Source organism: Ranitomeya variabilis, chromosome 1 (genome assembly GCF_051348905.1).
Source record: "Ranitomeya variabilis isolate aRanVar5 chromosome 1, aRanVar5.hap1, whole genome shotgun sequence".
NCBI classification, from domain to species: Eukaryota; Metazoa; Chordata; class Amphibia; order Anura; family Dendrobatidae; genus Ranitomeya; species Ranitomeya variabilis.
The window spans coordinates 806,837,439-806,853,632 of NC_135232.1; the positions used below are offsets into that span (position 1 = coordinate 806,837,439).

General features: G+C 38.7%; 1 protein-coding gene across 8 annotated transcripts in view; it reads right to left on the minus strand.

Annotated features, from left to right (window-relative positions):
• Window positions 1-2,447: 2,447 nt before the first annotated feature.
• The window catches only part of PSD3 (pleckstrin and Sec7 domain containing 3), a 741,896-nt gene continuing 728,149 nt past the window's right edge, over window positions 2,448-16,194 (minus strand). For all 8 annotated transcript variants that reach the window (XM_077274259.1, XM_077274266.1, XM_077274275.1 and 5 more), the window contains one exon: window positions 2,448-9,271. In XM_077274259.1, coding sequence (XP_077130374.1) covers window positions 9,056-9,271 — 216 coding nt within the window. In that variant the 3' untranslated portion in view covers window positions 2,448-9,055. The remainder of the gene's footprint in view (window positions 9,272-16,194) is intronic.

Consider the following 16,194-nt stretch of genomic DNA (forward strand, 5'->3'; position numbering starts at 1 on the left):
TCACGTGGATGCTGCAAAGTCATCATTATGAGAATTACTGGGGTTTAGCCTGGTCTCTAACATACATGTTTTTTTCCATTTTATTAAGTGGGAATGTATACCACCTCTTTGATGAATGTACAATATAACAATATATATTAACCGATGTAAGATATATATATATATATATATATATATATATATAGTGAAACAATACCAGAGTAAAAGTAGGGCAGCACAGCCCGAGTGTCCAGGGAGAAATGAACATGTACTTAAACAGTTAATGGTCCGATGGCTTGATCGGAGGTGCTCGCATGAAACGAGGAATGAATAGCATGAAGTTCACAGAACAAATGCGGCAGCACTCACCGATCCTGGAGTTAGAAATACCTTTATTCAAACATAGAAACACATCTTCACGGCTCAAGGGAGATGGTTGGTGGCAGGAGTGTGCAGGGAGAGACAACGGCTGTTTCGCGCTAGGAACAGCGCTTCTACGGGTCCATGGTCCAACAGCCGTCGGTGAGTGCTGCCGCATTTGTTCTGTGAACTTATATATATATATCTCTATCTGGGATTAATGTAAGGAGTAAAAGCTGTACTGGATTTATATCTCTGGAACCTATAAGAACAAGTGCTTTCCTGATAAGATTTAGATATAAGTGCTAATTTGAAAGTACCTAACCTTAAATGAGTATTCCACCTTTAATTAAAAAAAAAAAAAAAATCTAATCATCTGCTTCCATTTTAAATAAGTACATACCATTTTTGCACAAAAGGATTTTCCTTCTGGTTAAACTTTCCCTTCCTTGCATCATTTTTTTACATCCCGACTGTGCTTTATGCTCATAACCTATACATTTGCTTCATCACTCAAACTATCCCAAAGCAGAGAGTCATACCTAAATACCCTGCCCTGAAATAGCATGTCAGAGGAGGCTCTATACCAAGTGACTGGCCAACGTGATGTTCGCTCCCCCAGAACACAACTGCCCTGTTATAGGGCACGTGACTGCCCTGCATATTACTTGATCCCTACAGCTAACAAATTCTCAAATTAAGAGAAAAATTAGGAAGTTTCTTACATTTACTGCAAGGCAGAATAGAAATAATAAGGAGCCCAAATAAATACTCATGAATGTTATTTTTATTGCCCAATTCTGTCTAAATGTCAACGGATAATCTTGAAGTTTTTAAGCGCCTCTGTGAAGTAATATTCAACTAAAGCTTTGGGGCACTTGATGGAAATGTGTGAAAAGAACATCTAAAAGAATTTTGCATTACAGCACATAGAAAAGAAATCTAAGTATCTTAGGAGTGAGCCCTTAATGGCACCAGCAGCTCTAATCTTCGCAAATGTGCCATGTTCTGAACCTCTCTCAGGCTAAATTCAATTTTTAGTCTACACCTATTATATTTAGTGTGAGCTTATGTGTCACTATCTGGAAATAAACAGATGTGAGCCCGGAGGAAATGAATAAGGTATGAACAATCTTTCCATTCTGGAATACCTGCCATAGCAGTATAGAACAAGTCTGAAAGTCAAAGTTCCATTAATGACAAGAAGTTAAGAGCGGATACTTAGTAAAGATCTCCTGGGAAAAGCAATGTCAGTTCATCATATTTTAACTGTGATAAAGCTGCTATTTTATTCTAATAATATATAGAAAAAGAAAACTGAGTCATAGCTAATTTGTCAAAATTACAAAATTACCTTTATTTAGACCATATAAAATGCAAGATATAAAAACACAACAGACAAGCACAGTGAAAAACAGCCTAATTGGCTAATAAGTAAACACTAGGTCAGTGAACAAAAATATCCCAAGATATTGGGTGCCGGCTGCAGAGCAATGCAGAGCTTAGGGGAGCAGGTCCCGGCTCCATTGTTCTGCACCATGACGGGTAATGTTATTTGACTTCGGTCCTTTATTTTCCCTTTTTTGTGCCACCGGCTTTATATGTTCTCATGCAGTGAGTAGTTAGCAATGAACATGTAGATACTACAGGGGCCTTCATGTATCCCAAGGTAGCTTGTTAGCACCTGTGGGAATGCCCCTATGCAAACATTGACTATATCTGGTTTTGCATCTCACTCCACTGTGTATACGGAGTATTGTCTCTGTGGTGGCACAATCAATATTACAAAGCCCCAGGTGCATTGCTCTGCAGCCGGCACCCAATATCTTGGGATATTTTTGTTCACTGACCTAGTGTTTACTTATTAGCCAATTAGGCTGTTTTTCACTGTGCTTGTCTGTTGTGTTTTTATATCTTGCATTTTATATGGTCTAAATAAAGGTAATTTTGTAATTTTGACAAATTAGCTATGACTCAGTTTTCTTTTTCTATATACTGCTTTATTAGAGTCGCTAAAGCATAATATGCAATTCAGCATATAGATGTAGATTTGCACATCGCATTATATATTTAAAATAATGATTTGGAGAGGTTATATATTATTTATTCTAATAATGTTTACAAAATCATTGAAATGTCAGAAATATACACCGAAAATAGTGAAACTGGTACCATAATTAGAGCTAAACTAGATATATAAGTATATAGCACATATGAATTATATTTATACTGTATATATTATTATAGGAATGGACACTGAATATATATGTTGGTAAGATACTCAAGTACAAAAAAAAATTCTTTAAATAATGAATCTTGGCTACTTTAACATAATTATGGGTGCTGCAATCTGGGTGACATTCCTGGGTAATTACACGACAGTTCAGTTATTAGTTTACTATGTCTTATGTAGTTAGTGTGTGAACAAGTCTCCTAAATTTGAGAAATATTATAAAATAACGATAAAAGATTCTAAGGTCAGTAAATACAGTTTATTTGCAGACTACCCATAGCTTATTAGGGCACATGCTGCCATATGGGAGCGCGACTAATTGTAAACCTAAGCATAGAAAAAGTACCGTAACTTGGAGGTTGCTTTTCTATTACCAGTTTTGGATACTCAAACATTCTTCTATTTTGTAAACTTAAAGCAATTTACTGATTTGCTTTACAAGTAGGAACAAAAATAGGATTCAAATGGCCCAATGGCTTCCTCAATATGCTAACAACAATGTATTTAGTCAACGGAAAGAATAAAGGGGTGGTCACAGTGTACTGAAAAGACTCAAGAAAGCCTCTCTGCGTTCACTATTGATGGAAAACATACTGTACACTTCAGATTTATACTGCAGAGGTGCTCATTCACAACTGAAAATGTTTATGGGTCCTCCCGACTCACCCCCGTCAGCAGATTTAGGGAAAACTATGATCAGGCATGTTGGATTTTAATGTGTCTCCCGACAGAACAAATGGATCAGACAATCTGCTTCCAGAGGTTTCTGCCACTGGCTTGTATCTTCTCCCCATTGGAAGGCATTTTAAGATCGAGTTCGGTCAAAAATGTGTTTGGCTTAGGGTTCATTCAGACAAGCAAATTATATGGCGTGTGCTGTCTGAGTTAAAATTAGATAGCACATTGGCCAGTGTCATTGAAAGGGGCCGTTCAGATGACAGTTTTTTCATGTAAACCAAGTGTCCGTGTGGTAAAAATTGCAGCATACACTAGTTTCTTCCGTATGTCTGATAAGACTCAACTATACAAGTCTAAGATGTGCAAAAAAATCAGATCCCATACGGCTGATTAGTATTGAACCCAATTTATATAGATAGTAATAAACTGTAAGTGATCCTGAACATTTCAAACTGTTGGTGTATAAATACAGATGTCACACGTATATAAAACACAGACACGCTAATGGCATACGGATGGGAACTGCCTAGTTTTCTGGATGAAAATCGGATGATTTTTCATACGCTCAACATGAACCCAGCCTTACACATTTCTTAGGTTTCTATTGTATCTGAAACACAAACACAACTCGCAATTTCATGGGAAAGGCTAACCAATTAATGTGTATATGGGTAGCCCGTTAGATAAGCATAGCATAATTATCTTGCACAAGGGGGTCCGGAGACATAACTACTACCATAGCGAGCATTCGGCTGCATGGGCACCTTCAGTTATTGTCCTTTGTATAAAGTACACTAAAGCCATGTAATCACTGCTGCAAGCTATATAAAGTAAGTTTTATAAACAGCAGCGTAAACCAAAACTATTAATATAATTGACTCATAAATACAAACAATTGCATTTGCCTATTCCGTGAAAATTCTCTTACTATGTCTTACTACCTATAGACATGCATTGCTTCCACCTGCAGCATTACTCATCATCCCAAATGTGGATATTCTCTAATGCTTGGCAGACTTGTCTAACATACTTAGAAATAATTAAATATCGTTTTTTTAATAAATACAGTTTATAAAGGTAATAACAGCATCTATGGGTTGTAGTGAAAACTCATAAGGTGAAGGTAAAGTCACGAAAATCCTTCCCACCTAGATTGACACGTCCATAGACAGACCACAATGTCCAGATTAAATAGGGGTCTGACCCAAGCTATCAGCCTGAGTGTTCGTACAGACAACTGTATTTTTAGTCTGAGTGTGATCCAACAAAACATTGGATCGCACTCAGATCAATGTTATTCTATGGGGCCGTGAACATGTCTGATTTTTTTCCTAGGACGGAGTCTGCCTGAGGAAAAATTTGTAGCATGCTCAATTTGCATCTGATATTCAGATTGCACTTGACCATGCAATTCACTGAGATCAGCCTGCACTCAGATGAGATCTGAGTGTGGTCCGATTTTCACTGACAGAATGGAGAAGATGGGAGAAGTTATTTTTTTTCCCATCACTTCCCATCACTTTGATCACTCTGATCAAAGGAGCTTGATTAGCATAATCATCCCGATTCTCTCGGATGGGAAAAAACCCTCTCACGGGACCCTAGTCTTATCTTGTTACCTTACCTGGTCTGCACATTGTGATCTGTACGCGGATGTGTGAATCAAATTAGGATTAGGTAATATTTAAAACAGACATATAGTAGCATATCAAAGGTTTATTCACACATTGAAGTCAAATAGGTTTGTTTGTTTTTTTGCTGAACTTTTTTTTTTTGCAAAACCAAAACATTTTGCCATAATGTGCAAAAATTGCAACAAAAAACATGATTTGACCCAACGGTGTGAATAAACTCTTACTTACATGCATAAATGCATGTCTTATGGAGCATATGAATATAGGAAGTGCTTCTTATCATCAAGAGCGTACAATATATCCACTGACATTGTACATATAATGAGTCAACAATATAAGTTGGCCATACTCATTCCCATTTGTTGTATAAAATAATAAAACAAAGCTAAAAAAGATAAATGGCAGAACACAACATGAGAAGAAAATCAGGCAGCAGATGCACTGTATAATAGAAAATAATAATTAAAAAGAGCAAAATTGCCCTGTGTAAACCAACATGATTCATAAACCTCAATGTAAAACTATTGAGGAATCGTACCATTTTAAAGAAAATAAAAATAATTCCCTTGCACACTATATATACAATTTTATACATATCACATCTACACTGAGTCCATCAGTCCTTCATCTAAGCCATGTCAGGCGTAGAATACCAATGCCAGCTCATGTACCTTGAGAAAATGCCATGTGAGACAAAAAATCCTCAATAAATATAAGTATTAATCATACGGCTATGTAGGAAACCTGGCCTACTAAGATTAACCCTAAAAACTGATGGTACGCAGAGCCTTACATCTTAACTTTAAATTCAATATTCAACTTCAAGGCGGTTTTCAATATACTGGGCATTTACCACTTCAAAATGTCTTTTTCTTACCGAAAGGGTTGTTGTGTCAAGTATTAGACAAAATAGTCTTTTTTTCAGAAACTGCATGTTCATTTGCTGCTTTTGCAGCTTTTCCCGATAACTGGAACTGACCTATGATACCATATAAAGACCATGGATAACACTACCGCTGCATTAGAAAAGAAGACCCATGTTTCTAATATAGGACAATCCCTTGAAAAAGGACCTGTCACTTGCTCAAAAAAATGAGTAAAATACCTTGTAAAAGTCTCTCTGCTCCCCTGATTCTTCTGATCTTTTCTGTTTTGTGCTGTGTCGCTTCATTGCAGATAATCATTTTTTTTTGCAGAATGTGAAATCTCTACTTGTAGACCAACTTGTTGTTCTTCAGAGTCTCCTCTTTGGGCACGCAATTTCACCCCTCCCAGACGCAGTGACTGATACTACTAAACTGCGAGTACCTGTGATTGGCAGCATTTGGGTGGCAGGGGTGAAAGTGCACACCCTTAGAAAAGACTCTAAAAAAAGAAGTAATTTCCAGTTGGACTTCAAGCAGAGATTTCACATACTGTGCTCCAAATGCAACTAATGTGAATATCTCTGCAATGGAGTGGCGCAGTGAATAAAGCAGCAGAATCATGGGAACTCGGGTATTTTTAGGTTCTAGGTTTTTACCTTAATTTTAGAGGAAGTGACAGGTCTTCTTTAAGTCCTCGTGAAGTCGTATGTTCCATATGCAGCTTTTACTAATGTTGCTTCTGTGGTCCAATCCAAATAATAGAATAAAAGTAGGAGTGTTCATGTACTATGCTCCAGTTTGGAATAATTCTACACCCACATTAAAAAAAATAACATTTCCCTGTATACATAAGCCCTTTTCATTTATGCATTTTCATCTTCGAGGCGTCCATTGTTCTATAAAATTAAATAAACATTTTCCACAACATTTTTTTTGGAAGTCACTCAACATGGAATGCGTATTTACAACATGCATAGCGATAGAATGTATGTCAGATACCAACAACATGGCTCTTATCCCTTAGAGGAGTCTGTAGACTGATTGTGTTTGTGTTGTGGTTTAAGCAAAGATACAATAATATAATCATATTGTGTATTAGATGTTCTCAAGGTTCAATATACTGCTTTCCTTAGATTGGAGGTAGGAAGTAAAATGTGTAATACAGCTGTGAGTGCCAGGTCTCCAATGGTCAGAGTCCATTCTAAATATGCCTCTCATATAGAATGATGTTGGCTAAGCTGCTGAGCAAGGAAAGGAGGTTTCATTAATCAAACTGCCAAGCTTTGGCTTAGGGAGAAGGAGAAATATATATCTTAAACTGTTCCACTCTGAAAACATAATAATTCTATAAATGGACTTGCTTGTTGGTTTCTATAATCCTTATGAAAAGCTTTTTGGAGAGGATAACATATAAATTAAGCTAAAGACTTACTTGATACCAATTAGTTTAAACCAATAGCAACTAATTAGACATTTGCTTTGGTCAGCCACCACAACAAGCTGAAGAAATCAAGTATCTAAAGGTGGTATTGGATTCTGATGCACAACAGTGGTCTCTGTAGACTGGGCTATGGCATATTCCAGACCTGAAGACTTATGGAGTTTCTGGAATACACTCATTTTATATCTCAGCATCCTTTTGATATATATTAAAGCCCATTAACAGAATATTTACATGTAGTATCTCATTATACCAAGAGTATCATAAATTAAAAATGCATCTGGGTGACTGTACCGTCTGAGTCATGATGGAAAACTGCATTTTTTTCCATAGCCATATATTTTTTTTCCTAGCCATATTTTTTTCTAAGCCAATTTATAAATAGTAGTGATGAGTGAATATACTCGTTACTCGAGATTTCCCGAGCATGCTCGGGGGTCCTCCGAGTATTTTTTAGTGCTTGGAGATTTAGTTTTCCTTGCCGCAGCTGAATGATTTACATCTGTTAGCCAGCATAAGTACATGTGGGGGTTGCCTGGTTGCTAGGGAATCCCCACATGTAATCAAGCTGGCTAAGAGATGTAAATCATTCAGCTGAGGTAATAAAAACTAAATCTCCGAGCACTAAAAAATACTCGGAGGACACCCGAGCGTGCTCGGACAATCTCGAGTAATGAGTATATTCGCTCATCACTAATAAAGAGTCATCATTCCAGCACAATGCCCATGCATCTCATTTTCGGTACTTTTCATTACTAAGTATTTTAGATGTTTTTGTGATCGGTCATTAATTATACACTTTGGATTCTGCATCTCCCCATTTGAATGTACTACAAAGTTCAAAGATGGCAAAAAATATATGATAATATGTGGCTGGAAATTCTAGCTTTGAAGCCTGTACTAGGTATACAGAGCATCTATTATAGAATGAAACGAGCAGGGGGGCTGATGAAATGCACAGCAGTCATGTACTGTAATTAGCGGCAGAAATGTTCAATTATTCTTACTGTAAATCACTAGCAAAGACCTGTCTGTCTTTATTGAATGGGAGATCCCCTACCATTTATCCCATTTTCTGTACTGGGAAGAAACAAACGTATAAATCCTTCTACTTATGGGTAGAATTCAATTCAGACACTGAAGCGCAAAGCACGCTCGGCTTGGATGACCATTGAGATGAAGACTGTACAGTACATTCAGAAATTGATTGACCTTGAACAATCCTTAGCAGACATGATATATTGTGCAGATTGAAAACTGAACGTACAGTATCCAACCAGTCCAGCATTGAACACGCTGGTACCTCGCAATAAAAGGTCCACACAATGTAAGCTCAAATGTGCTACTACATATCAAAATCAGTTAAAACTGAGGAGTCATGATCTTGGACTCTGGTCTGGTACTGCCTATCCAATGACATGGGAAATTCCAACTTTGACTAACACTTTTTGCATAATTAGAGTCATAATAATTTAATAAAAAAGCAAAAATGTAGTAACCCAATACAGGTCTTAACCCTTTTTAACAACTATGAACAGGTTGAAGGTGAATATTGGTGGAGTCGGGGCTGGCTATGGAGAAAGGTGCATTCTTAGCAATGCCTTTCTGTACAGGATTGAACCTGAAGCTCATGAGTTGTCATAAGCCAAAATACCACACTCTGCAGATTGGGAACAAAGACATCTACAATATAGTGAGCAGCCAACAGCAAAAAGGAATGTGCAAGAGAAAATGCTATCAAGCTCCTATCAGTCACAGACTTGTTTTGTTGTTTGAATGAACCACAGATAGTTAACAATTGTGACGGACAAAATATTTTGCTGCTCTTGAGGACTGACTCCAGCTTTTATTCATCCCATGCCTCTTAGGTAACCTTCTGCTTAATGCTGGGCGTCTCTGGCCGGTAATCCTTCCTCTCCGAGATGTTGCGCTTGATCTTGGCACTGGCTGGTGATGAATCTTGAGTGAGAGAGGGGCTTGAATGAGACTTTTTCAGGCCAGAATTATCATTTTCCCCTATGGCCAGCAGCTCCTTGCCACCATCTTTCAGCAGCTGTACATAAACTTCGTACCGAGTTTTCTGCAGAGATAAAACAAAATAACCCATTTATTATAGTAAAAAATGATTATCTCAGATAGTTCTCCTTGTATTAATATAGTTTATGATTAATCCGCTCTATTTCAATAGGACACATAGTCTACTGCAGACAAACACATTAAAGAGAGGGGCATGTGTGAAGGGGAGGGCGGTGGAAAGAAATGCATGTTTTAAACATACATTTCCACTTTGAAAGCAGGAGAGAATTGGGATAGGGTGTTGGATTGAACATCCATTAAATATTCCCTTTAAAGAGAACTTGTCACTTAGTCAAAAAAATTGAGTTAAATACCCTGTAAAAAATCCATGAGCTAGCGGCAGACATACCGCTAATGCAGCTGCACTGGGGCCCCGAGGTGCCCTTGGAGGCAGGGCAAGCATCACCACCAGTTGCACCCCGCTTGCCGGGGCCCACTCACAGTCAGGGACACCAGCATGCTATGGGCCCCCAGGGTTTGAAATACTTACCTCTCCCTCCGCAGGTCCTCTCTCTTCTGTGTTTTGTGACTCTGACATCTCAGGGCAGAGGGCGCGATGATGTCACTACAGCACGCCGTCTGTCCTAACCACTTCAGAGAGACAGAAGTCGCTGAGGAGACTGGTCCTATGCAGCATTATATGGGGCCCATTCTGTAGGGAGCATTATATGGGGCCATTATTCTGTATGGAGCATTATATGGGGATCCTTCTGTATGGAACATTATATGAGGCTCATTATACTGTACGCAGCAAAATATGGAGTACATTATACTGTATGGAGCAATATAAGGGGCTCATTATACTGTCTGGAGGACTATATAGGCGGAAATTAACTTTTGTAAAGGGTACACTGCTGAGGACAGTTTCTAGTGATAGGGTACATTTAACAATATCCCGGTTACCTCTAATACTAGACGTAATAAAACCCAGAAACCTGTGAACTCTCGATCACCTGAATCAATTCTGCTGTATGGTATTGTAGAATTTACAATAAATATCACTCATGTAATGTAAGAAGAAAGTGAAATTTATGGCATTGTACTATTCCTATATTTGTCTGCCGCATCTGTGCATCACAAATTGCGGAATATGTTAAAGGAGCCAACTGAGACCCTTTCCACGAAAATCTGGAGCAGGCCCTGTGTGTCTGTACATGTATGCATGTTTATACATGTGTATGTGTGTGTGTGTTGTGTTTATGCATGTGTGTGTATGTATTTATACATGTGTGTGTCTGTGTATGCATGTGTGTGTCTGTATGTGTTTATGCATGTGGGTATATGCATGTGTGTGTCTATGTGTATGCATGTGTGTATGTATGTGTTTATGCATGTGTGTCTGTGTGTATGTATTTATGAATGTGTTTATGTATGTGTGTATGTATGTGTGTATGTATGTGTCTGTGTCTATCTATATGTGTGCGTATGTGTGTGCACCTATGTGTATATGAGTGCATGTATGTGTGTGTATATGAGAACATATTTGTTTTTCATTCATCTATGATACTGTAATTGTAAAGAATAGGAAAATCAACCAGGCTCTCTAAAGGATCATCCACCAAATAATCAGGTTATCTCCGATCCATACGATCCAACCACTGCCCCCCCAGAGATTCTGAGAACAAAGGCCTGCAGTCTTGTCCTGGATGGAGCAGAGGTGTGCATGCTCGGCTTCTGCTATCTGCTCAATTCCACAGACAATTAATAGAGCAAAAGTCAAGCATGCGCCCCACCAATACATTCATGGTTGAGCTGCAGAGTCCTGTTCTCAGGATTACTGGGAGTCCCAGTGGTCAGTCCCTCAAAAGTCAGTAAGTTATCCCTTATCATCAGGATTGGGGATAACTTGTTTTATTTGGGGAATAATACTTTATCAGATACCAGATGGTATACATACCAGACATATAATGTCATGTAATATATACATGGTTGGGCTCTGCAGTACTGAATCCTAAAGGACATATATATCTCCATCTCATTAAAAAAATTGTAAAATATATATATATATATTTTCTTTACATGTGTGGATTTGTCCCAATCCGTTTTCCGTGCGAACTGTAACCACAGGTTGGATGTATTCCGGTTTCTTCAAAGCAGTAAGCTGGCTTTGCCAAAAACTCTTTATATATATATATCAGACCAAAGCACAGATTTCCACTGGTCTAATGTCCATTCCTTGTGTTCTTTAGCCCAAACAAGTCTCTTCTGCTTGTTGCCTGTCCTTAGCAGTGGTTTCCTAGTAGCTATTTTACCATGAAGGCCTGCTGCACAAAGTCTCCTCTTAACAGTTTCTGAGGCTGGTGACTCGAATAAACTTATCCTCAGAAGCAGAGGTCACTCTTGGTCTTCCTTTCATGGGGCAGTCCTCATGTGAGCCAGTTTCTTTGTAGCGCTTGATGGTTTTTGCCACTGCACTTGGGGACAGTTTCAAAGTTTTCCCAATTTTTCGGACTGACTGACCTTCATTTCTTAAAGTAATGATGGCCACTCGTTTTTCTTTACTTAGCTGCTTTTTTCTTGCCATAATATAAATTCTAACAGTCTATTCAGTAGAACTATCAGCTCTGTATCCACTAGACTTCTGCACAACACAACTGATGGTCCCAACACCATTTATAAGGCAAGAAATCCCACTTATTAAACCTGACAGGGCACACCTGTGAAGTGAAAACCATTCCCGGTGACTACCTCTTGAAGCTCATCAAGAGAATGCCAAGAGTGTGCAAAGCAGTCATCAAAGCAAAAGGTGGCTACTTTGAAGAACCTAGAATATAAGACATAATTTCAGTTGTTTCACACTTTTTTGTTAAGTATATAATTCCACGTGTTAATTCATAGTTTTGATGCCTTCAGTGTGAATGTACAATTTTCATAGTCATGAAAATAATGAAAGATCTTTAAATGAGAAGGTGTGTCCAAACTTTTGGTCTGTACTATATATATATATATATATATATATATATATATTTTTTTTTTTTTTTTGCAGGACGGTGACAATGCTTAGAGAGGCTTGGGGGGGGGGCATGACCAGATTGTCCTTTTCATAAGCAGTATGCCGGGCAGGGAGTAGGGTCCAGACATATTTCTTGCACAGGGGCCCAAGCGGTCAGTGTCCGCTTCTGCCATGAGCTCCCCTGAATTTCATGCTCTTTTTCGTTTTGTGCACTCCACTGCAGAGATATATTCATATTTGTTGCTTTTGGTGCACAGTATGTCTCATCTCTTCTTGTATTTCTTGTATTTTAACTGGGTGTTTCCCTTCACCCACCCTTCCCCTGACACTGCTGATTACAGTACAGCTGCGCATCTCACAAGACAGCTAGATCAACTGCCAAGCTGTGATTGGCAGTATCCATGAAGGAGAGGTGACCGTATATGCCCCCAGAGAAGACTGAAGAATCAGCCAGAACTGCAAACAGAGATTTCACATACTGCGCTCCAAAAGCAATACTTGTGAATATCTCTGCAATGGAGAGATGGCGCACAAAACAAAACACGGTGGCAGAATTAGGGGAATTCAGTTATTTAACCCAATTTTAAATATATGGGGTTAAACAATCTTAAACTCTGCAGCATAGGCCAAAACAAAAAGGTAGTTTCACAGAACTGGGCCCTTTGAAATGGGTGCACATTAGAAGCAGGATAGGAGGAATTGTGCAAATGTTACGATTATGTTGCAGACTTTCTCATGAGGTATCTGCAGTGAACCACAAGGATTATTTCATTGTGGGATGGAATAGCAATTGACACATATGAGCAGTTTGTATGGGTGTTTTGCTGATATCTGCATTCCTTTAAAAATGTAGAGTGATACTGCTATATTTTAGGACACGTTAAACTAATTGGATGCAGGCATAATCTTGAAAAATCAACTTACTAAATTTTACATTGATGTGAAAATAGAAGTCTAAACATATTGTAGAAACAGACTTTAATTAAACAGGCATCCATTAATGGTGTGTTATAAAGTGCTCACATTTGGATTGAAGGTTCCGCCATTATTACCGGGACAAATAGTGCAGCCTGTGGAGCTAACTGTTTGTGTAGAAAGCTGTACACCATGAGAGAAACCAAAGAGACCACAATACAACCAGAGGAGTCCATCAACCACTGCTGAGTGTCAAGAGTATAGAAAAGCAGTTATGCAAAAATATATAGATTGTATTATATATATATATATATATATATATATATATATATATATATATATATATATATATACACACACACACATACAGTACCATTCAGATGTTTAGGGTCACTTAGAAATTTCCTTACTTTTTAAAGAAAAGCACAGTTTTTTCCAATGAAGCTAACATTAAATGATTCAGAAATACACTCTATACATTGTTAATGTGGTACATGACTATTCTATCTGCAAACATCTGGTTTGTAAAGCAGTATCTTCATAGGTTTATAGAGGCCCATTTCCAACAACCATCACTCCAGTGTTCATATGGTACTTTGTGTTTGCTAACTGTGTAAGAAGGCTAATCGATGGTTAGAATACCCTTGAAAACCCTTGTGCACGTATGTTAGCACAGCTGGAAACAGTTTGGCTGATTAGAGAACCTATAAAGCTGACCTTCCTTTGAGCTAGTTGAGAATCTGGAGCATTACATTTGTTGGTTCAATTAAAAAATGGCCAGAAAAAAATAACTTTCATGTGAAACTTGACAGTCTATTCTTGTTCTTAGAAATGAAGGCTATTCCATGTGAGAAATTGCCAAGAAACTGAAGATTTCCTACAAAGGTATGTACTACTCCCTTCAGAGGAGAGCACAAACAGGCTCTAACCAGAGTAGAAAGAGAAGTGGGAGGCCCTGCAGCACAACTGAGCAACAAGAAAAGTACATTAGAATCTGTACACTGTGTGCAGAATTAATAAGGCAAGTTGTATTTTGATCACATGATACTTTTTATACATGTTGTCCTACTCCAAGCTGTTCAGGCTTGAGAGCCAACTACCAATTAAGTAAATCAGGTGATGTGCATCTCTGTAATGAGGAGGGGTGTTGCAAGAAGCGTGTTGGGCAAAAAAAGGTGCAAAATAACTGCCCATGAATTGAGGAAAATCAAGCGTGAAGCTGCCAAGATGCCATTTACCACCAGTGTTGCCATATTTCAGAGCTGTAACGTTTCTGGAGTAACAAAAAGCACAAGGTGTGCAATACTCAGGGACATGGCCAAAGTAAGGAAGGCTGAAAAATGACCACCTATGAACAAGAAACATAAGATAAAACATCAAAACTGGGCCAAGAAATATCTTAAGACTGACTTTTCAAAGGTTTTATGGACTGATGAAATGTGATTGACTCTTGATGGGCCAGATGGATGGGCCAGAGGCAGGATCAGTAAAGGGCAGAGAGCTCCACTCCGACTCAGACACCAGCAAGGTGGAGGTGGAGTACTGGTATGGGCTGGTATCATCAAAGATGAACTTGTGGGACCTTTTCAGGTTGAGGATGGAGTGAAGCTCAACTCCCAGACCTACTGCCAGTTTCTGGAAGACAACTTCTTCAAGCCGTGGTACAGGAAGAAGTCGGTATCCTTCAAGAAAAACATGATTTTCATGCAGGACAATGCTCAATCACATGCCTCCAACTACTCCACAGCGTGGCTGGCCAGTAAAGGTCTCAAAGAATAAAAAATAATGACATGGCCCCCTTGTTCACCTGATCTGAACCCCATAGAAAACCTCTGGTCCCTCATAAAATGTGAGCTCTTCAGGGAGGGAAAACAGTACACTTCTCGGAACAGTGTCTGAGAGGCTGTGGTGGCTGCTGCACTCAATGTTGATCGTAAACATATCAAGCAACTGACAGAATCTATGGATGGAAGGCTGTTGAGTGTGATCATAAAGAAAGGTGGCTATATTGGTCACTAATTTTGGGGGGTTTTGTTTTTGCATGTCAGAAATGTTTATTTCTACATTTTGTGCAATGATATTGGTTTACCTGGTGAAAATAAACAAGTAAGATGGGAATATATTTGGTTTTTATTAAGTTGCCTAATAATTCTGCACAGTACTAGTTACCCGCACAAACAGATATCCTCCAAAGATAGCCAAATCTAAAAAAACCCCACTTCAACTTCCAAAAATATTAAGCTTTGATATTTATGAGTCTTTTGGGTTGATTGAGAACATAGTTGTTGATCAATAATAAAAATAATCCTCTAAAATTCAACTTGCCTAATAACTCTGCACACAGTGTAGTCTGAGAAGTCGACGCCTCACAGGTCCTCAACTGGCAGCTTCATTAATTAGTACACGCAAAGCGCCAGTGTCAACGTCTACAGTTAAGAGGCGACTTCGGGATGCTGGCCTTCAGGGCAGAGTGGCAAAGAAAAAGCCATAGCTGAGACTGGCTAATAAAAGGAAAAGATTAATATGGGCAAAAGAACACAGATATTGGACCGAGGAAGAGCACGGTGGCTCAGCGGTTAGCACTGCAGCCTTGCAGCTCTGGAGTCCTGGGTTTAATTCCCACCAAGGACAACATCTGCAAGGAGTTTGTATGTTCTCCCCGTGTTTGCGTGGGTTTCCTCCGGGTTCTCCGGTTTCGTCCCACATTCCAAAGACATACTGATAGGGAATTTAGATTGTGAGCCCCATTGGGGACAGTGATGATAATGTGTACAAACTGTTAAGTGCTGCGGAATATGTTAGCGCTATATAAAAATAAAGATTATTATTATTGGAAAAAAGTGTTATGGACAGACGAATCCAAGTTTGAGGTGTTTGGATCACACAGAAGAACATTAGTGAGATGCAGAACAACTGAAAAGATGCTGGAAGAGTGTCTGCCGCCATCTGTCAAGCATGGTGGAGGTAATGTGATAGTCTGGGGTTGCTTTCGTGCTGGTAAAGTGGGAGATTTGCACAAGGTAAAAGGGATATTGAATAAGGAAGGCTATCACTCCATT